At 41.3% G+C, this 22,412-nt stretch overlaps 1 protein-coding gene across 2 annotated transcripts; it reads left to right on the top strand.

Annotated features, from left to right (window-relative positions):
- The first annotated feature begins 5,334 nt into the window (after positions 1-5,334).
- Positions 5,335-19,503, top strand: ZFP69B (ZFP69 zinc finger protein B). Of its 2 annotated transcripts, XM_081223911.1 has the most exons (5): positions 5,335-6,356; positions 10,478-10,563; positions 12,978-13,104; positions 13,369-13,464; positions 17,051-19,503. In XM_081223911.1, exons 1-5 carry the CDS (start codon positions 6,230-6,232, stop codon positions 18,217-18,219), a joined length of 1,605 nt encoding a protein of 534 aa, XP_081080037.1. In that variant the 5' UTR covers positions 5,335-6,229; the 3' UTR covers positions 18,220-19,503. The 2 variants fall into 2 exon arrangements, with proteins under 2 accessions (XP_081080037.1, XP_081080038.1); XM_081223912.1 differs by lacking the exon at positions 5,335-6,356 and having other exon boundaries at positions 10,514-10,563; positions 12,958-13,104.
- Positions 19,504-22,412: the final 2,909 nt, after the last annotated feature.

The following is a 22,412-nucleotide window of genomic DNA, read 5'->3' as shown; positions in this document are numbered from 1 at the left end:
TATTTTTGCCCAGTTTGGGTGTAAAATGATGTCTCATTATTACTTTTAATTTGCATGTTTGGCTATCTTTTCATATGCTTGTTGACTATTTGGATTTCTCTTCTGTGAACTGTCTAATCATCATGTTCTTTGCCCATTTTCTCACTGGGTTATTTTTTTCTCCCCCCCCACCTCCACTTTTTTTACAGGGATGAAGTTGACTTGAAATCAGTAGTTGAGGTATTGTTGTTATTGACTGTCAGTGCCCAAGCATTGGTTAAGTTATGTGCATTGTTGGTACTGGAACTGTTGAGTTTAATTACTATGTTAAATGTCATAAAAGTTACAGAGTGGTTTGGCATTACAATGAAAAAATTATGATGTACATAAAAAGGCACAGAAACAGAGTAGCATGAGATGTAACAAAAATCCATGCCTAGAAATAGTCTGGCTGAAAGAGCTCCTTCATTAAGTATAAAATAAAATTCTACACTGTAAAAAACTGTGTATTAATTTAACTGCAACACTTTTCTTTATTAGTAGTACATAAATAATGGTGTATTTAAAATAAATGATATTTTAGAGTCAAATACATATTTTTGTCTATCTGCATTACAAATACTTTTTTCAGGTGTGTCATCTGTATATTGACTTTAAGTGATCTTTTGCCTACAAGAGTTTTTAATTTTTATCTAGTCATGTATGTTGATCAAGTTTTCAGACTTTTTGTTAAAAGCGTTTCTCCCACTAATAGATTGTATATGTACTTTTTTTCAACATTTTTATTGGGGTATAATTGATATACAAGAACACTGCAAGTATTTAATGTTTACGTTTGATGAGTTTGGACATGTGCATGGACCGATGAAACCATCACCACAATTAAGAAAGCAGCATCTATATAGAATCTATTTTCACCTCCAAAAGTTTCCTTGAGTCCTTTTTATTTTTGTGTGTGTGATGAGAACACATAACGTGAGATCTACTCTCAACAAATTTCTAAGTGTGCGATACAGTATTGTTAACTATAGGCACAATGTTGTACAGTGGATCTTTAGAACTTATCTTGCATAACTGAAACCTTATAGCAATTGAACAACTCCCATTTTCTTCTCTCCCCAGCCCCTGGTAACTACTGTTCTATTTGTATATGTACTCTTTTGGATTTTTTTGCAAGATTTTTGTTCTGTTATTACATGTAAGAGTTTAATACAACTGGAATATTTCTGAATATGGTTTAAGATAGGGATCCATTTTTATTTTCTTCCAGATTGATAAGTACTAAACTTCCATAGGTTTCACTTATTAAACAATTCACCCATTTCCTTCTGAATTGAGCTACCATCTTTGTCATTTAATAAATTCTCACATACACTAGAATCTATTTTTCGATTCCCTAGTCTGTTCCATTGGTTTATTTGTCATTTCTCACACCAGTATCATAATTATATGGCTATGATGACCCAAAGACACTCCAGAATCCTTTCAATAATCATCACCATCATCATCACCATCACCATCATCATCATCATCCTTTTAACTTAGAAAGCAATTCTGGTGAACTTGTTCCTTGGAAATAAAAGAGACTTAATCACAAAACTATGCGTAGAATCACCTTTCTTTGAACATTTTAGTAGTTTACTTTAAAACAAAACTTAACTTTCCAGAAATTATATGATGTGTAACATGTACAGCAGAAACCCAACTTGATTTGTTCCTGTTGTGGACTGAATATTTGTGTCCCTGCCCAATTCAAATTCAGTTTGAAGCCCCACTATGACTGTACTTGGAGATAAGATCTTAGGTTAAATGAGGTCTTAAGTAAAGGATTTGTGTCTTTATAAGAAAAAACACCAAAGAGCTCACTCTCTCTTAGTATATGCATACAAGAAGAGGTCATGTGAGACCTCACATGAGGTCTCACACACAGCAAGATGGCAGCTACCTACAAGTCAAGAGAAGAGTCCTCAGAATGTAATCTACCTTGCCAGCACCTTGATCTTGGACTTCCCAGCCTCCAGAACTGTAAAAAAAAAAAAAAATTGTGCTGTTTAAGCTATCCAGTCTATGGTATTTAGTTGTAGCAGCCCAAGCAGACTAATACAGTTCCCTAAATGGCTAACTAGTTGTCCTAATGACACTTACTGAATAATTCATCATCACTCCACTAATTTGTAATGCCACTTTTATAATATTTTAAATTTAAGTAAATTACCAAGTTTGTTTTGGGGGTCCCAATTTCATTTCATTAATTTATGAGTATATTTTGGCACTAGTTTTATCTTATTTTGATTATTGTGCCTTATATTATATTGGTAAAACAATTTATACCAATTATATTGGTAGGTCAAGTCTGACATCATTATTGTTGGAAAATTTAACTGGCCATTCTGGAATACTTACCATTCCAGGTAAACTTTAGAATCATTTAATTTAATAAAAGGAAAAGTTGAGATTTTGATTGTGGAGTATTAAAGGAGGATAAGTGACATATTTAGAATGTTCTATTCCAATCCATGAACATGGTGTACATCATTATTCCCTCCATTTAAATCAGTAACTTTTGTGGTTTTATTTATAATGTCCTGCATAACTCTTGTTGTTCGTTCTTAGCAATATTTTTCCAATATTTTATTATGAAAATATTCAAACATACAGGAAAGTTGAGTTTTACAGTGAGCATCCATGTACCACTACCTAGACTCTACCATTAACTTTTTACTATATTTTATGCTGTTTTTTTGTTGAGTAGTAGACAGAAGCACAGACTGCCTGGATTCACCACTTGCAAGCTGTATGATGCAGGGCAAGTTACTTAACTTCTCCAAACCTCAGTTTTCTTATCTTCAAAGTGGGAATAATAATAGCATTTACCTCAATGGGTTGTTATGAAGACTACATTGGTTAAAATATGTAATGCAGGACTTCCCTGGTGGCTCCGTGGTTAAGAATCCACCTGCCAACACAGGTGACACGGGTTCAAGCCCTGATCTGGGAAGATCCCACATACCACGGAACAACTAAGCCCGTGCATCACAACTACTGAGCCTGTGCTCTAGAGCCTGCGAGCCACAACTACTGAGCCTATGTGCCTAGAGCCCATGCGCCTAGAGCCCATGCTCCGCAACAGAGAAGTCACTGCAGTGAGAAGCCTGGGCACCACAACAAAGAGTAGGTCCCGCTTGCTGCAACCAGAGAAAGCCACATACAACAACTTAGACCCAACACAGCCAAAAAAATTAATTTATTTAAAAAATATGTAATGCACTTAGAACAAAGCTTCATACTCTGTAAATACTATATGCTGGTGTGTTAGTCTGCTTGGGCTGCTATAAGAAAATATCATAGACTGGGTGGCTTAAACAATGGAAATTTATTTTTTCACAGTTCTGAAAGCTAGAAGTCCCAGATCAAGATTTGGCAGGATCAGTTTCTGATGAAGGCTCTCTTCCTGTCTGTATATGGTGACTTCTTGCTAAATCCTCATATTACCTTTCCTCAGTGTCTGCATTCAGAGAGAGATTAAGCCCTCTCATGTCTCTTCTTAAAAAGACACTAATCCTATAGGATCAGGGCCCCACCCTTATGACCTCATTTAATCTTAATTACAGACAGTCCCCAACTTATAGTCTTTCAACTTTACGGTTGTGTGAAAGTGATATGTATTCAGTAGAAACCATAATTTGAATTTTAATCTTTTCCTGGGCTAGCAATATTTGGTATAATACCCTCTCATGATACTGGGCAGTGGCAGTGAGCCTCAGCTCCCAGTCAGTCACAGTCACAAGGATAAACAACCAATGTACTTACAACCATTCTGCACCCACACAGCCATTTTGTTCACTTTCAGTACAGTATTCAGTAAATTACATGAGATATTCAATACTTTATTATAAAATAGGCTTTGCGTTAGATGATATTGCCCAACTGTAGGGTAGTGTAAGGGTTCTGAGCACGTTTAAGGTAGGCTAGGCTAAGCTATGATGTTTGGTAGGTTAGGTGTATTAAATGCATTTCTGACTTACTGTATTTTCAATTTATCATGGGCTTATCTGGATGTAACCCCATCATAAGCCCAGGAAGGTCTGTACTTTTTTAAAAATTTAATTTATTAATTAATTTATTTTTGGCTGCGTTGGGTCTTCGTTGCTGCTCAGGGGCTTTCTCTAGTTGCAGAGGGCGGGGGCTACTCTTTGTTGTGGTGCAGGCTTCTCATTGCGGTGGCTTCTCTTGTTGCAGAGCAGGGACTCTAGGCACGTGGGCTTCAGTAGTTGTGGCTCCCGGCCGCAAGGGCTTTGTTGCTCCGCGGCATGTGGGATACTCCCGGATCAGGGCTCCAACCCGTGTCCCCTGAATTGGCAGGCGGATTTTTAACCACTGCGACACCAGGGAAGTCCAAGACCTGTACTTTCTTACTCCAAATATAGCTACACTGGGGGTTAGAGCTTCAACATATGAATTTGGAGAGCTGGGTGGGGAGACACAGACATTCAGTTCATAATAGCTAGCAATCACATAGTTTTTTTGGTTTTGTTGTGGAGTTTTGTCTTTGGCCGCACCGCGCGGCTAGCGGAACTTCCCTGACCAGGGACGGAACTCGCGCCCCCTTCAGTCCAAGCGCAGAGTCTTAACCGCTGGACCACCAGGGAAGTTCAGCAATCACATAGTTCTATTCTATTTTCTGAATTATTTTTGTAGGCTATTGATGTAGAAAATAAAACAGCATTACAGTGTAATCATTTTTGCAGAAAATACATAAAAATGCATTTTAAAAATTGTGTGTGTAGGTGTCTGTGCACCAAATGTTAGCAATGGTTACTCTGCTTGGTGAGATTACAGGTAACAGTTATTTCGTATTTTGTGGCGTTTTAGAAATATAAGGAAGGCAATTAACGTAAGAACTTATTGAATACTAGGACAAACAACTACCTGACCGTGGTATTCTTTTAATGAAACACTGGATTCCATTCCACTTTCAGTCTTTTCCACGTACATATTAAGTGAAAGTGGTATGGATTCTTTTACACCAATGTTGTTTCGACAAAAAAGAGATACAGATGTTTCCCTTTGTCAAGGGTTTCAAATCTCCCGGCGGAAATATTCACACGTCTATGCCTGGCAGAGGGGAGCCGGTTCTATTCACTAGTCTCGGTGGGGACGGGAACACAGGCTTTGTTTCCTTTCGCAGGAGCAGGCTGCTTCTCCCTGGGTTCGGGTCCCGAGCTGCGTGCAAACGGAGAGTGATCGGACAGTATCCCGGGGCGCATCCCGGGAGGCGCCGGCGAGCGGACAGGCTGCCCCGCAGGACGCCGGGAACCGCGCGCGGAGGCTGCTGCCGCGCAGGCGCACCAGCCGGGCTGCGCTACGTGGGGCACCTTGGCACTGCGCGGAGACCGGTCCGTCGCGGCGGGAGGGCTAGGGCGTGCGAACCGAGCTGGTGAGAGGGGTGAGCCAGGGCTCCCCTGGGTCTGGGGAGGGGACAAGCCGGGTAGCGCCGCCTCGGCCCCGCCCGCCGTCACCCGTGGCGCGCAGTGTGCCCCGCGCCCCAGAGTCGGCTCAGACAAAGGCTGCGAGGGCAGGGCCGGGCGGTTCAGCCCTGGAGAAAAGGTTTATCCTCTCCATTTCGGGAGGAGGAAACTGGATTAGCGGGGTTACGGGATTTGCCGCAGCCGGCAAGGGAAGGAGCTGGGATTCAAAGCCAGATCCTTTTTGACTCCAAATCTCAGACTACTTTAAACCTAGTGCTGCCTAAAACAAAGAATTGGGTTTTATTTATCCCTTTATGCTTCATGACCCCAGCACAGTGTTTTGGACCATATGGACTGTCCACGGTCTCCATGTATCTTTTGTAAACAATGTTCAGTGATTGGTGCAAGTTCTAGAATTCTGACCATGTGATTGAACTTAACGGATCCTTTTGCTGACTGATGTTTTCTAACCAGCATGGCTAGGGGCCTGTAGACTTGGCGATTTAGAATAAACACCTGGAGCCTCCCGCTGCCTGCTGAGGAGACAGATGGAGCGCAAGGATGGGAGGTGTTCCTTGAGAGCCTAGGGAGTAAAAAGGTCCATACTCCGGATTTTGGTGCTGTATGTTCGCCGGGTTCCTGAGAGTGGAGGACACCTGTGCAACTGTGAAGCCTCCCGTCAGTTTCCGGCAGTTTCCTCATCAAAAGTGGACAAGCCCTGTCAGGACTCTCTGCCCTGTGAGCTGAGCTACAGTTCGCCAGAAAGGAGCGCTGAAATTATCATGCTTCAGAGACTCCTAATCACCCTGCCCGTCGAGGCCAGCACCTGGGTGAAGTTGCACCATCCAAAGAAGGCCACGGAGGGGGCGCCCCAGTGGGAGGACATGACTAAGATGTTTGAAGGAGAAGGTGAGAATAGACTGCTGGGTGGGAGGGAGGCAGAGCAGCATCGTCTAGGGTGGGAAGGAAAGTGGGCACCTGAGCAGAAGCATCTGCTTAGGTAAAAAGTCTCTGGAGTTCTTGATTATTGCTCCTGGCTTGGGGTTTTCCCAAGTAGTAGTGGTTAGTTCGGACTAAAACTAATATTTCATTGTCATAGCTGTGTATGATATTTCTTTTTATCTTCCCCATTAGTGTGTGGGGCTGGGAGGACTTGCCTGATTTTCCTTATTTTACAGTGAGGAAATGTGAATCAAATGAATGACCTGTCCAGGTGGGTAGTTCAGAAGTAGAAGGCAGTGGGGAAAGTACCAGGTGAGACTGGAGTATCTTGTGCTAGAATAGCAAGGAAGAGCTCAAAGACCAATGGACGTCTACCAGAAGGATGCAGAAGCCCGGTTCAAATTGGAGACAGTTTAAGTGTCCAGATTTTTTTTTAAAGGGCCTTTTATTTATGTATTTATTATTTTATTTATTTTATTTTTGGCTGCGTTGGGTCTTCGTTGCTGGGTGCAGGCTTTCTCTAGTTGTAGCGAACGGAGGCCACTCTTCATTGCAGTGCGTGGGCTTCTCATTGTGGTGGCTTCTCTTGTTGCAGAGCATGGGCTTCAGTAGTTGTGGCTGGTGGGCTCTAGAGTGCAGGCTCAGTAGTTGTGATGCACGGGCTTAGTTGCTCTGCGGCATGTGGGATCTTCCTGGACCGGGGTTTGAACCCGTTTCCCCTGCATTGGCAGGCGGATTCTTAACCACTGCACCACCAGGGAAGCCCTAAGTCTCCAGATTGATTGTAACACCTTAAATAAGTAAAATTCCACACATTCATGATGACACTTAAAGTAGAGGAAGAGAGTCACAGATGTAGAAAATAAACTTATGGTTACCAAGGGGGGAAGGGGGGATGGGATGAATTGGGAGATTGGGATTGACATATATACACTACTATTTATAAAATGGAAAACTAATGAGAACCTACTCTGTATAGCACAGGGAACTCTACTCAATGCTCTGTGGTGACCTAAATAGGAAGGGACTCTAAAAAAAGAGTGGATATATGTATATGTATAACTGATTCACTTTGCTGTACAGCAGAAACTAACACAACATTGTAAAGCAACTATACTCCAATAAAAATTTTTTAAAATGAAAAAGAATTTAGGACCCTCCCCAAAAATAAATAAATATAACAGAGGGTGGGGGGAGAAAACTCATCTGCCACATTGGAAGTGATTAATACACTGATTTCTTACATTGAAAATAGATTTTTATGGGAATGAAGGATGCATTTACCTTGCTTTTTACATCCTCTTCAGAGAATACCTGCCAATAATAAACGTAGAAAGAATGATAGCATATTTTACTGTAAATGAAGTAATTGGAAGGTTGGTAGGGAATAGGATATTCACATGGTGTCAGGGTATGGCCCCCACAAATCACTTGCTAAATGCCAGAGAAAGGACGTACTCTTTCAGTGACAAGATCTAGTGGTCACTATCTTTTGTTTTTTTATAATTGTATTTATATTTGGCTGCGTTGGGTCTTCGTTGCTGCACACGGGCTTTCTCTACTTGTGGCGAGCGGGGCTACTCTTCGTTGTGGTGCGTGGGCTTCTCATTGCAGTGGCTTCTCTTGTTGCGGAGCTCGGGCTCTAGGCGTGTGGGCTTCAGTAGTTGTGGCTTGCGGGCTCTAGAGCACAGGCTCAGTAGTTGTGGCGCACGGGCTTAGTTACTCTGCAGCATGTGGGATATTCCCGGACCAGGGCTCGAACCCGTGTCCCCTGCATTGTCAGATGGATTCTTAACCACTGCGCCACCAGGGAGGTCCTAGTGATCACTATCTTAACCAAGTGTCCCAATGATGGGATAACCCGACATTTTGTGCCTTCTGGGTGATGTAATATAAAGTACATAGTATCACCCATGAAGAATCCCTGACTAAAATGTTTAACCTGATCCAAATTAATCTTAAAGGCTGAACTTCTGGTTTAAAGAAAATACAGGGGATGGAGAAATAAGAGAAACCCCACCATGAGGATACAGTACGTCGATGCCAGTGTCATGAAAGAAAGGCAAGTACTGTCTAGAGTAAGAGAGACTTTGAATAATAACCACTTAAAATGTGTGAGCCTTAACTAGAAAAACTCTAGGATAAAAGACAGTTTGGGCGGGCTTCCCTGGTGGCACAGTGGTTGAGAGTGCGCCTGCCGATGCAGGGGACACGGGTTCGTGCCCCGGTCTGGGAAGATCCCACATGCTGCGGAACGGCTGGGCCCGTGAGCCATGGCTGCTGGGCCTGCGCGTCCGGAGCCTGTGCTCCACAACGGGAGAGGCCACAACAGTGAGAGGCCCGCGTACCGCAAAAAAAAAAAAAAAAAAAAAAAAAAAAAAAGACAGTTTGGGAACAGTTGAGGAAATCTGAATATGGACTGAATATTTAGATGATCCTATGGAATTATTGTTAACTCTCTGAAGTGTGATAATTGGTATCATGGTTATGCAGGAGAAGATTCTTTGAAGTATTTAGGGAGGAAGTATGATTTCTGCAACTTTGAAATGGTTCAGAAAAAAATATAGATAGATGAAACAAATATAGCAAATGTTAACGATCATTTAATGTGTTAGATATATGGGTGTTCAATATTCATGATAAAAAGTTAAGGGAGGGCTTCCCTGGTGGCGCAGTGGTTGAGAGTCCGCCTGCCGATGCAGGGGACACGGGTTCGTGCCCCGGTCTGGGAAGATCCCACATGCCGCAGAGCGGCTGGGCCCGTGAGCCATGGCTGCTGAGCCTGCGCATCCGGAGCCTGTGCTCTGCAAGGGGAGAGGCCACAACAGTGAGAGGCCCGCCTACCGCAAAAAAAAAAAAAAAAAAAAAAAAAAAAAAAAAAAAAAAAAAAAAAAAAAAAGTTAAGGGAAAAATACAAGGACAATAATTCATGTGCCTTAATTGCTAGTTCATATTTTTAATATGTCAAATTTCAGCCAGTATTTCTTGAATTCTAGCAGCCTGGCATGATTTAGTTGTGCTTAAGTAGCAGATGGGAAAAAATGAACCAGATACAGTTTCTATGCATATACTCATACTAATACTCAATTGAAAGTGATAAGTATAAAAATAAATATAATAGGAGGCAGCCTGAGATAGATACCAGAGTAGAGATAAAAACCAAGCTTTGGGGCTTCCCTGGTGGTGCAGTGGTTAAGAATCCGCCTGCTAATGCAGGGGACACGGGTTCGAGCCCTGGTCAGGGAAGATCCCACATGCCATGGAGCAACTAAGCCCGTGTGCCGCAACTACTGAGCCTGTGCTCTAGGGCCCACGAGCCACCACTACTGAGCCTGCATGCTACAACTACTGAAGCCCACGTGCCTAGAGCCCGTGCTCCACAACAAGAGAAACCACTGCAGTGAGAAGCCCACGCACTGCAACGAAGAGTAGCCCCTACTCGCCACAACTAGAGAAAGCCCACGCGCAGCAATGAAGACCCAATGCAGCCAAAAATAAATTAAAAAAAAAAAAAGCATTGGAGGAATACAGGCTAGAGGAAGCTTTCCTCTCATTAAGGGGCTCTGAGAAAACTTCACTCAAACTGGCCTAGAAGGATACCTCAGTTTTTCACCGAGTAGGACGTGGGGGAAAGTACTGAGGTGGGTGCTATCCAGGTATGTTCAAAGAATGGTGAATAGGATTATGTGATGGGTGTGTCCAGAGGATGAAGTATGGTGTTTAGAGGCAGGTAATACTTGAAGAAGCAGTTTTGGACTGGTTGTGGAGGATCTTGAAGTCTATGGTAAAGTGTTTGGATTTTTCTTTCTTGAAAGTGGGGAACCTTTGAGGATTTTTGTACAAAGGAATGGCCTGGTAGGTCTGTGCTTTTGGACCAGCGTTGGCCATTGGGAAACATTAATCCCCCAATCAACGCACTGCAGATCCTCCTCATTAAGGAGGCTCCAGCCTGCTCTTGAGTTGCTCTGAATGTCCCTCATTGTATTGAATGTATCGAGAGAGGGGTCATATTCAGCAGGTCTGCAGGCAGTTTTTCTATTTGGGGGATCAGGGAAGATGCAAACCTCATAGCTCTTTTCCTTTCCCAGTTCTGCTATCTCAGGTTGCTGATGAGACCCGGGGAGAAAGCTTTGAGGATGAAGTGACATCTGGGTCCCTGACAGCAGAATCCCAGGTAGGTTGGAGTTTCCTGTCACTTTCTTTTCTTTTCTTTTTTTTTTTTTTTCGCAGTACACGGGCCTCTCACTGTTGTGGCCTCTCCTGCTGCGGAGCACAGGCTCCGGACACGCAGGCCTAGCGGCCATGGCTCACAGGCCCAGCCACTCCGCGGCATGTGGGATCTTCCCAGAGCGGGGCACGAACCCGTGTCCCCTGCATCGGCAGGCGGACTCTCAACCACTGCGCCACCAGGGAAGCCCTTCTGTCACTTTCTTGAAATTGTTTCTCAGATTTTAAGAGCCCTGGCTTCGATTTTCTTTGACTCGACTTCCTGGATTGGATTTTCTTAGCCTGTTAGAAACCAGGCTGCATGGATTGATTTCACAGGCGTTTTCCCCACCTGTCGTAACCTTCCTCAGAAACCCTCTTGTTTCTAGCAAACCTCTAGTCATTTATACAACAAATTTAAAAATCATGTGTGTGAGTGTGTGTGTGTAAGAGAGAGGAAAAGTATATAATATAATTCTTGCCCTTAAGCATCTCAAGATGTCATCCAGGGGAAAGACAAGCACTGTAAAATATATTTAAAGCAACACTTTAAAATGAACAGAGAGGTTCTGATATTCTTGGAGATGTATACACTTCATTAATGACCTTTAAGAAAGGATTTTTGGTCATGTCCTGGAGCAGAATTATAGATGATAGAGTAGAGTAGATAGAGTAGAGAAGCTACTGACACGTCCTAAAGGACACAAACTAAACAGGCTAAGAAGAAAAGGAAGGAGAACTTCCAAGAGCAGTTTAATAGGGTCTGTGTATCATACATGAGCTCATCAGAAAACCAGTGGCACTGGCAGGCAAAGCTCTGCACAGCCAAACCCCAGAAGCATAGGGAAACTCAAGAGAATTAGAGAGTAATCAGAGAAAACCAATATAGAAGGAGATATTATTAGAGAACAGAAGAGTTTTAAAGTGGAGTGATCATAACTTCCAAAATCACATGGTACAGGGTTTAGTCCCATGTCTTTAACCTTCCTCAAATTCATGGGTTAAATATGGAGGCTAGTGTGTAGTAGGCCTGAAATGCATTCCAGAATTATTTACAATACATAAAAAGCATTAAAATAGTCTTAATTCCATACTTAAGGAATTTGTTATTATCTCAGCCTTCTGGCTTCTGGGTTCTCTTTGCATTTAGTAATATTTTAAAAAAATAACCCAAATGGCTATTTAGTTTGTGTAGATCATTCATAACAGGCTCTTGTACCTCACAATGCAGTGTCTGCTTTGGTCAAGGAATCTTCCTTACTAGGCAGAATTCGTGCTCCATCTAAAAATGTGCTGTTCTCACATACTTTTTTTACTAACAGAAATACCCAGCTAAGGGTCTTATCCATGCTGAAATGTTCTCATTTTATTTTATTTTATTTTTGCGGTACGCGGGCCTCTCACTGCTGTGGCCTCTCCCGTTGCGGAGCACAGGCTCCGGACGCGCAGGCTCAGCGGCCATGGCTCACGGGCCCAGCTGCTCCGCGGCATGTGGGATCCTCCCGGACCGGGGCATGAACCCGTGTCCCCTGCATCGGCAGGCAGACTCTCAACCACTGCGCCACCAGGGAAGCCCTGTTCTCATTTTAAAAAAAATATTTATTTATTTGGCTGCGTCAGGTCTTAGTTGTGGCACGTGGGGTCTTTCCTTGCAGCAAGCGGGTTCTTCGTTGTGGCACGCGGGCTGTAGAGCGTGCAGGCTTAGTTGCCCCGCGGCACGTGGGATCTTAGTTCCCTGACCAGGGATCGAGCCTGCTTCCCCTGCTTTGGAAGGCAGATTCTTAACCACTGGACCAGCAGGGAAGTCCCGAAATGTTTTCATTTTAACCAATTCTTTCAGCCCAACCAGGGTCCCTGTTTTCTCTTGTGGCCTTAGCCCCTTTTGAACTCTTTCCTTTCTCAAATATTCCTGATTTTTATTGTCCTTAACCTAAATTACTATATACTGTTCTGTGACCTTCTTTAATATAGTTCATGAGTATTTTGCCTCCAACCAAATTGTGAGTTGGAAAAGACAGCTTACACACTCCCTGCATTGTTTTGTAATCTCCAGCAGAGAATCAGCCAGTTTTCAAGAGCGTGTCCATAGGAACTGGCAGAGGCTTGATGACAAAGAGATCTCTTTCTAGCCTTTCCTGCATCAGAGATGGGCTCCCACATGTGGCAGGCTACCTCATATGTCTACTGACATAGACTAGACCTGTCTAGCCTGAGGAGAATCTCTGCTGACTGGTGTTTCTCCACCCCTGTGATGGATTTGCTTTTTTTTTTTAAAAAAAAAAGAGGGTATCCAGGAAAACTTGGCTAAAATCTCTTAGCATCTAGACAAGGTTAGAACAACTTCCTAACTCTGGCTGAAAAGGAACATATTTGATGTTCTAGGAACTGTTAACCTTCAAAGACATATCTGTGGACTTCACCCAGGAGGAGTGGGGGCAGCTGGCCCCTGCTCACCGGAATCTGTACCGGGAGGTGATGCTGGAGAACTATGGGAACCTGGTCTCAGTGGGTAAGGATGGGTCCCCCTTGTAACTAGAACCTGCCTATTGAATAACAATCTTTATTTCTAAGTTAAGTGGTATGCTTGGTCTTTGGGTTCTGTGTTAAAGATTTCTAGTTCCTTCTGAACATCAAATCAGGATTGCTGTGGTCTTTCCTACCCTGGTCTTTCTACTCTACCCTTCAGAAGGCCTGATAACAAAGAACAATCTTTAAATTCTTGGGATGCCTCTTTGACCTCAGCACACGTAGTTTTCTTCTTCTTCACGAGCAGGGTATCAGCTTTCCAAACCTGGTGTGATTTCCCAGTTGGAGAAGGGAGAAGAACCATGGCTGATGGAGAGAGAGATTTCAGGAGGTCCAAGTCCAGGTAAGAGCAAGGCAGATGGAGCCTTTGTCATGTTTGCCAGAGAGTTCAGCTTAAAGGCTTCTTCAGGCCATTGGGGAGGTTGCAGCCACCTGGGTGAGACCCACAAGAAACCTGATTACCACTCTGTCCCCCCTTTCCTGCACTTGCCTCTTCTCATTAGTTTCTTTGGAGTCAGAGGAAAAGAGATGCCTTTCTCATCAGGGTTAGCTGCCTTCACCATTTCTCCTGACCTGACATTTGTGGTTTTCTTGCTTTCTCCAGCATTCTAAACCTTACCCTGATCATAGTTTCTTTCTCCTGTACATTCAGTTATCCATGGATCTTGCCTCATAAAGACAGTACCCTTCACCAGATCCTTATGTTATTGTATCATGACTTTCACTTTCTCTGATGATTCCATTTAAATTTTTTCCTAAATCTTATTCTATGACTGTATCTTCAATTCTGATTCTCTTTTTAACTTGTGTAATTTAACTTTTATTTCAGATAATTTATGACTCTTTGAGAAGTCACTACAGAATTCCTTCTTACCAAATCCAATGGCTTTTAAAAGTCTTCTTCAACTTCTAAGAACAGTAATAATGACACTGTTTTCCAAGCTGGCTTCTGCAAGTCCTGTGCCTACTTTAACCCCATCTTACAAATGAGGAAAAGAAGGCTCTTAGGTTAAGAAATCTGTACATGATCGTTTAGCTACTACTTGGTGGAATCAGTATTTGTCTAATCATTCTGACTCCACAGTTTGTGTTGTTTTTTTTTTTTAATTACAACCCATTTTTATTTTTTAAATTTTTTTAAAAATTTATTTATTTATTTTATTTTTGGCTGCATTGGGTCTTTGTTGCTGCACACGGGCTTTCACTTGTTGCAGCAAGTGGGGGCTACTCTTTGTTGTGGTGCGCGGGCTTCTCATTGCGGTGGCTTCTCTTGTGGAGCATGGGCTCTAGGCACGTGGGCTTTAGTATTTGTGACACGGGGGCTTCAGTAATTGTGGCTCGTGGGCTCTAGAGCTCAGGCTCAGTAGTTGTGGCGCACGGGCTTAGTTGCTTCAAGGCATGTGGGATCTTCCTGGACCAGGGCTCGAACCCATGTCCCCCACATTGGCAGGCGGATTCTTAACCACTGCACCACCAGGGAAGCTGCCACAGTTTGTGTTCTTATGGTGCTGTCCTGCAGGGCAGCATTAGGTTATATAGACCACACTACCTTCTTGGTATCTTTTCTTCCACCAGCTAATTTAATAATTTTTGTCTCTTCTATCTCTCTTATTGCTTCTTCAATGCTTCTCATCAGTCTCCTTTCTTAATGCAGATATATAATTGATGCCTTTGTTAGGCTAAGCTAAACTACTATAGTATATAGATTCTAAAGTTTGGCTCACACAGAATAGGATTTTCTTGCTCATGTATTGATCTGTTTAGTTCAGTGGACAGTTCTTTTCCCCCTGACAATTCAGGGACAGAGATTCCTTCCACATGGTGTTTCCATCATCCTCGAGGGCCTCCTCATCATCTAAGTTTGGCTAGCAGTAGAAGAAGAGCACAGAGGGGTTCATTTGGGTGGTTTTTATGGGCCAGACTGGAATGGCTAACATCACTTTTCACTCTCATTCACTTAATGGGGGAGACCTTTGTCACTTCACTCAATCAAATTCAAGGAATATTGAGAAATATAGTATAGTTGTGTGGCCAGAAGTAGGGAGAAGAGATTTCAGAATGGCCAACGGTCTCTGCCACAATCCCTGAGGAGCCTCTGTCTTTTACACTGCTGTTCTGTTTCTGCACAAACTCCCACAAATGCTATGATGGTCTCAACTATCCCTTTGACATCTATATTCCCCATATTTTCATCTTTGTCATATATGTTCATATGAATTCTATACTCACATATCCCTGGTGTTTGTTTGGGACATCTCTGTATAGACATGCTGTTGTTACTTCAAGCCCAGCATATCCAAAAACAGAAGCTATCTTCTCTCCCAAACAAAGTTCTCTTCCTGACTCCTCCTGTTCTTTTAGCCTCTGAGACTAGAAATCATGGTATCAGCAAGAATGTATCATGCTTTCTACTCTGTTTTTCCCTCATTCTCCGTGGTTTCTTCCTTGATATTACCTGCTAGGTCCACTTCTACTCTTCACCTCTGTTGATACCTTGCTAAGCCAGGTTCCCATCATCCCATGCCAATTACTATAATTTCTAGTTGCATTTGTTGATGTCTTCCTTTTCTTTCTGAACCATTTTGAATGTTACTGCCAGATTTGACCACTTGAAATTATCACATTTATCTTGTTTTTACCCTAAAAAGAAAAGTTAAATGCCTCCTTATTCCCTGTAGTAAGTAATCCAAACATCTCTACTTGCTTTTTGAGTCCACTCCAAAATTTATTCAGCTATTACCAAGTACTTTGTATGTGCTATTACTAAAATGAGGTTAGACATTCTGGGGACTAAGATTTTGCCATGAACAGGAAATATTGGTGCTTTAGGATGACAGGGTCCAGAATGGTTGGATAGGAATAGAGAGTAAAAATCCAGGAAACTCCCTCATCCAAAAATGCTGTGTCATGTATACTATGGATAAAATACATATTCTCTATCTTTTAAGATTTTACAGTGTAATTAATGTTTTGTCACAAATTAAGAAATCAGTTTTCACCTCTTATATAGGCAGAAATTATGAAGATTGATAAAAATCCAGTGAGTTTGCAGGGAAGGGCACCCATATTCACTGATAGCCCACATACACATACCCAATACTTTCTTTTTAGTAAATCCTATGAAACGTTGACAGGAGTGTACACAAACTTACATATAATGACAAAGTGAAAAATCAGAGACAACCTAAATATTTTTTAGTAAAGTCAAACAAATATGTCTGTAAGTAGAATGTAATACCATTGTTAAAAAGAATGAGATAAATCTAAATGTACAGACATATAATTGAGCTTAAAAAAAACAGACGCATAACTATATGTATTCCATGATCCCCTTTTTTGGGTAGAAATGTATATTTATAACCATATATACACAAATGCACACATTCACTTGTGTGTATTATTGAGAAATGTCTGAACAGATGCATTCCAAATTCCTTTAAGAGATTAAAGGAAATAGGGATGAGATTGAGAGAGGCTGTCCTTTTTCAGTGAATGCATTTCTATATTATTTGATGTTTTATTTTAACATGCACAGAGTATGAGATACTTAAATTTTTCTAAGTAAATAAAATTTTGTCATAGGAATATGAGCTCGAGATGATATCATGTTAGAATTCTTATCTCCTTGTCTTATCTCTTGATATTTGCCCTTCCAGTGATGCTTTCTTCTTAGTCCATTTCCTCTTGCAATTCTCATGGATGAACTCCTCCCAATTTTTAAAGTCACCTTACATAATTTTAACAGCTTCTTTGTGTTGACCACTTTGTTACTTTCACGTCAGCTTTCTAGGTGGCAGGATCCTATGTGAAGACAGACCAACCCTCCCGTACCTAGTATATATATTTTTTCCCCTCCTGTTCTCACTGTGGCCGTTTATTTTTTAAAGTTCAGTGAATATGAGTTATTTATATTTTGGGGTTTCTTTCAGACTTGGAGGATGAAACAGAAACCAAAGAGTCAGTCTTAAAGAGTGACATCTCATGGGAAGAATTACACCATGACCTGATGATGGAAAGGTCCACGAGAGGAAGCACCTTGGTTTCCACATTGGGAAGGGACTCCAAATGTCATAAGTTAGAAAACCACCACGAGAACCAAGGAATGGGTGCAGGGCAAATCCCCTTGATCCACAAGAAAACACTCACGCAGGAAAGAGGCCAAGAATCTAACAGATGTGTGAGAAGTATTAATGTGTGCTCAAAAGTTATTCCAGGACCAATAGATCCTCCAAGAAAAAGACACCATAAACATGACATATCTAGAAAGAAAAGTAGATACAATTTAGGTTTGATTAATCACTCAAGGAATTACACAAGAATGAAAACCTTTGAATGTAATATTTGTGAAAAAATCTTCAAACAGCTCATTCATCTTACAGAACACATGAGAATCCATACTGGAGAGAAACCTTTCAGATGTAAAGAATGTGGAAAAGCCTTTAGCCAAAGTTCATCCCTTATTCCACATCAGAGGATCCATACTGGCGAGAAACCCTATGAGTGTAAAGAATGCGGGAAAACCTTCAGACATCCATCATCTCTTACTCAACATGTTAGAATTCATACTGGGGAGAAACCCTATGAATGTGGTGTATGTGAGAAAGCATTCAGCCAGAGCATTGGGCTGATCCAGCATCTGAGAACTCATGTCAGAGAGAAACCTTTTACATGCAAAGACTGTGGAAAAGCATTTTTCCAAATTAGACACCTCAGGCAACATGAGATTATTCATACTGGTGTGAAACCCTATATTTGTAATGTATGCAGTAAAACCTTCAGCCACAGCACATACCTAACTCAACACCGGAGAACTCATACTGGGGAAAGACCATATAAATGTAAGGAATGTGGGAAAGCCTTTAGCCAGAGAATACATCTTTCTATCCATCAAAGAGTCCACACTGGAGTGAAACCTTATGAATGCAGTCATTGTGGGAAAGCCTTCAGGCATGATTCATCCTTTGCTAAACATCAGAGAATTCATACTGGAGAAAAACCATATGATTGTAATGAATGTGGAAAAGCCTTCAGCTGTAGTTCATCACTTATTCGACATTGCAAAACACATTTAAGAAATACCTTCATCAATGATATGTGAAATATGTTCAACATCAAAGAATCCCCAAATCGGAGCAAAAGCCTCTAAATCTGTGGTTTTCTGACTTTTAGATTTCAAGAACCAGTAATTTTTTTTAATGGTTTGACCCAATGTTACAACTATTAATTTTGCCATATTAAAAAAAAACTACTGGGCTTCCCTGGTGGCGCAGTGGTTGAGAGTCCGCCTGCTGATGCAGGGGACATGGGTTTGTGCCCCGGTCCGGGAAGATCCCACATGCCGTGGAACGACTGGGCCCGTGAGCCATGGCCACTGGGCCTGCGCGTCCAGAGCCTGTGCTCTGCAACGGGAGAGGCCACAACAGTGAGAGGCCCGCATACCACAAAACAAACAAACAAACAAACAAACAACTACCTATTATCTGCATTGTTTCAGAGAAGAAAGGGCATTTTAATATTTAAAAATACAGGAAAGATATATTCATAGAGACCAGCCCTTTACATTTGAATTAACTTAGCTTTATGAAAATCTCCCAAATTTGTCTTTATTTTTCTCATTTCACTGTGGGCCAGTGAAATCATCACAACAGGCCAGTGATCTGTGATTGGCTTTGAGAGTCACTGTTTTAAATATCCCTTTAATGAATCAGAATAAAATATAATCTTTACTATAGCCCTTTATATGGCTAGAAGAGGTATAAATAAAAATGTCAGTTGTCTCATTTCTAGAAGAAATAATGTTAAAGGGAGTTTTCTAGACTTGATAGATAATGTGCTATACATGAGATACTTATATTTTATGGTTTTCTATAGAGAGGAATTGGCAAACTTTTTCTATAAAGGGCCAGATAGTAAATATGTTAGGTGTTGTAGGCCATATGGCCTCTCTCAGAACTACTCAACTCTACCATTTTATTGCAGAAACATCCAGAGAAAATATATAAATCAGGGTATCTCAGTCTTGGCACTGCTGATATTTTGGGGCCAAATACTTTGTTATGGGCAGCCATCCTGTGCATCATAGGGTGTTTAGCAGCATCCGTGGCCACTGGTTGCCAGTAGTCCCCTCATCCATTGTGATGACCAAAACTTTCCCCAGACATTGCTAGATGTCCCCTGGAGGACAAGGTATTTCCTACTTGAGAACCACTGACAAATGAATGGGTGTAGCTGTGTACCAATAAACTTTATTTAAAAGACAAGTTTGAGTTGCATTTAGCCCGAGGGTTGTAGTTTGCCACTCCTGCTATAGAGTATGTAAAATGATTAATACTGACAATGGACTGCCACTTAATGTCAAATTTGTATGCTTGTTTATATCTATGCCAAAAATCTTTTTTCCTTACCAATTCCTTTGGTATTTTGTTGCAAAAAAATTTTTTTAATCACAACTATAATGCTATTGTGGAAACCTAGGAATTATTTATGGAGATATTTATGCAGACTTTAGTTCATAATGATGCTTTTATGTTCATCCACAAGTGCTTTGAGATGTATCTCTAAAAGATAACCACCACTCTTTTAAGACTTAACTGCAATGCCATTATTACATGTAAGAAGATTAAGCCATAATTCCTTAATACTTATTGATGTTTTTTTGAAGATAGATATATTAAGATTGGTGGCTGTCATTTTAATTGTTTTTGACTTTCCATTTGCCAAATGTACAGTATTAGATTCAAAAGTGTGCTTTCTGCTGAGTGGGAGGGTTTTTGAGATAGCCCCAGAAAAACACATCTAGAGGACCACCAAAGAGGACCAGGGAGAAAGTGACCACGGGCCAAACTGAGGCAGGGAAGTATGAGAGAAGAAGTGGAGGAGTTGATTCATAGTACTTCACTGTATTTATAAATACTGCATCCTTCCAAACATAATTGAAGATTGGTCAAGTTCAACTTCTTACTCTTAAATGGAAGAACAAACAATTCAACTGCCTGAGCACTGTGTGAACTATCAAAAGTAAAGCTGTTAATCCAGAATAGATACTATTATATCTAGATATTTTCTATTAGTATATTTACTTTAAAAAAACCCAAAAAACAACTGGCTTCTAACTCTTAAGTCCTGTATGACTTTGATGGGCAGAGGACAGAGTGAGGATGCTCACTGTTCCTTATATATGTTTGTCCATGTTTCTATGGTCTTATATTTCCCAAGAATTTGGGTTTCTCTGATTGCTTCTTTTAGTGAAAGGCATGACCATCACTTTTCTCTGCCTCAGTGAGTCCCTGCCTCAATGATCTCATATAATGTCTTATAGCTTAAAATACTATCTCTGTTTAATTGCCAAATTCACGTCCCCAGCCCAGACCTTTCTTCTGAACTCCAACCTCTTCCTGCCATTGAGCCTTTGCACTAGCTGTTCCTTCAGACATCCTACCCTTCCCTTCTCATCTTTGCTCAGTGTTGCCTTTTCAATGAAGCCTGTTCTGACCATGCTACTTAATACTGCAACCTGTCCCTTACCCCCTAACTTCAATATTCCCAACCCCCCCTTAATTTGTTCTATTCTTTCTTTGTCCATATCACATATCACCTAACATACTAGATAATTTACATATTTACTATGCTTATTATTTACTATTGTCTCCCCTTACTAGTATGTAAGCTCCATGAGAGCAGGGATCTGTTTTGTTTGCCGGTGTATCATAAGTGCCTAGAATAGTGCCTGGCACACAGTAGGGACTCAAGAAATGTTTGTTGAATTGCTTTGATCTGAACTGAATTGAATTACGTATCTAAGATGACAGTAGAGAAAGGCAGTTCCTATACTGTTTCACCTAGATTTTATAGGTGAGGAAACCTTTTCATTTCCTTTTTTTTCTTTGCAAATGAATCAGAATATATAAGCCTCTAAGGATGGTGAATCATAACTGACATACTTTTAAGATAGAAGGATATTTTTAAGTTAATTTGTTTAAAATGCAGTTAAGTAGGGCTGATTAACTACACGACTTTATCTTTGTTTTGTAAAAGAGTTTACATTACCACCTTCCTTCATCCCAAAGGAGACTAGATTTTATTCTCTGGAGAAGGACAATTTGCTCTGGAATCAGACACAAGACACAGAAGAGACAGGGATAAGAAACAGGGCTGAAATGGAGACTGAATGGTGGCATGCGCAGCCCCTCTCCTGGGGGAAGCCAGGCTCCACCCCTTCAACAGCCTCCCACTCCAGTTTAACTCATCCCTTCATATATAATTTATTTGTATGACTATTGTTAGTCTTGGTATCACTGAAAAGGTTATTTCCTATATTTTGAGTTTGTGTTGCAATTGAGGATCTAAACGTTTCTGCTTTCCAAATTTCTAGTCAATTATCCAAATACCCCTCATTGTTTGTCATCCCCTTTCAACTGATTGTGCCAAACAAACACACTCTGTACATCCACAGAGATGACCTTATTTAAATGGCATCATTCCTATGAAATGGATACTATTATTTTCCTCCATTTTATAAATGAAGACACTGAAGATCTGAGGGGATAAATGATATGCCCAAGGTTGCACAGCTAAGCAGTTGAAATGCTGGATGGGTTAAACTGCTGGGACAGGAGCTGGGCTGTGTGTGACTTTCACGTGTCTTTTAATTTCTCTGATGAGACATTTTTATGAAAATATATGTAGTTGATTTCAAAACACAGGTAAGTTTCCTCTATTTACCTTTATTTTTCTAAAAGTTTCTTTTCAAAATATGTATGTTGAAGCCCTAACACCCAATGTGATTGTATTTGGAGAAGGGCTTTTGGAAGGTAATTAGGGTTAGATGAGGTCATGAGAGTGACCTTCATGATGGAATTAGTGCCCTTATAAGAAGAGACGCCAGAGAACAAACTCCCTTTCCCTCTCCCTCCGTTACTAATGGTCTGTTACTAATGGACCCTTAGTCTGTTCCGGTTGCTGTAAGAAAAATATCATGGACTGGGTGGCTTATAAATAGCACAAATTTATTGCTCACAATTTTGGAGGCTGAAAGTCAAAGATCAGGATAGATAGCATGGTCAGGTTCTGGTGAAAGCCCTCTTCTGAGTTGCAGACTGCCGACTTCTCCCTGTGTTCTCACATGGTGGAAGGGGCTAGGGAGCCCAGTGGGCTCTTTTTTAAGGTCACTAATCTCATTCATGAGGGTTGCACCCCCCTGACCTCAGTGCCTTCCAATGCCCCACCACTTAACTACTGTCAATTGGGTATTTTGGATTTCAATATATGAATTTAGAGGAGACACAAACATTC

This window comes from Mesoplodon bidens (genome assembly GCF_964165515.1).
Source record: "Mesoplodon bidens genome assembly, chromosome: 2".
Lineage (NCBI taxonomy): Eukaryota > Metazoa > Chordata > Mammalia > Artiodactyla > Ziphiidae > Mesoplodon > Mesoplodon bidens.
The sequence above is the reverse complement of the archived record's forward strand: the minus strand, read 5'-3'. Positions and strand labels throughout refer to the sequence as shown.

Coding starts and splice junctions, on each gene's coding strand:
- ZFP69B (XM_081223911.1), top strand. CDS start 6,230: ATGCTTCAGAGACTCCTAATCACCCTGCCCGTCGAGGCCAGCACCTGG. Junction 10,564..12,977: donor CCCTGACAGCAGAATCCCAG/GTAGGTTGGAGT, acceptor TTGATGTTCTAG/GAACTGTTAACCTTCAAAGA. Junction 13,105..13,368: donor TGGGAACCTGGTCTCAGTGG/GTAAGGATGGGT, acceptor CTTCACGAGCAG/GGTATCAGCTTTCCAAACCT.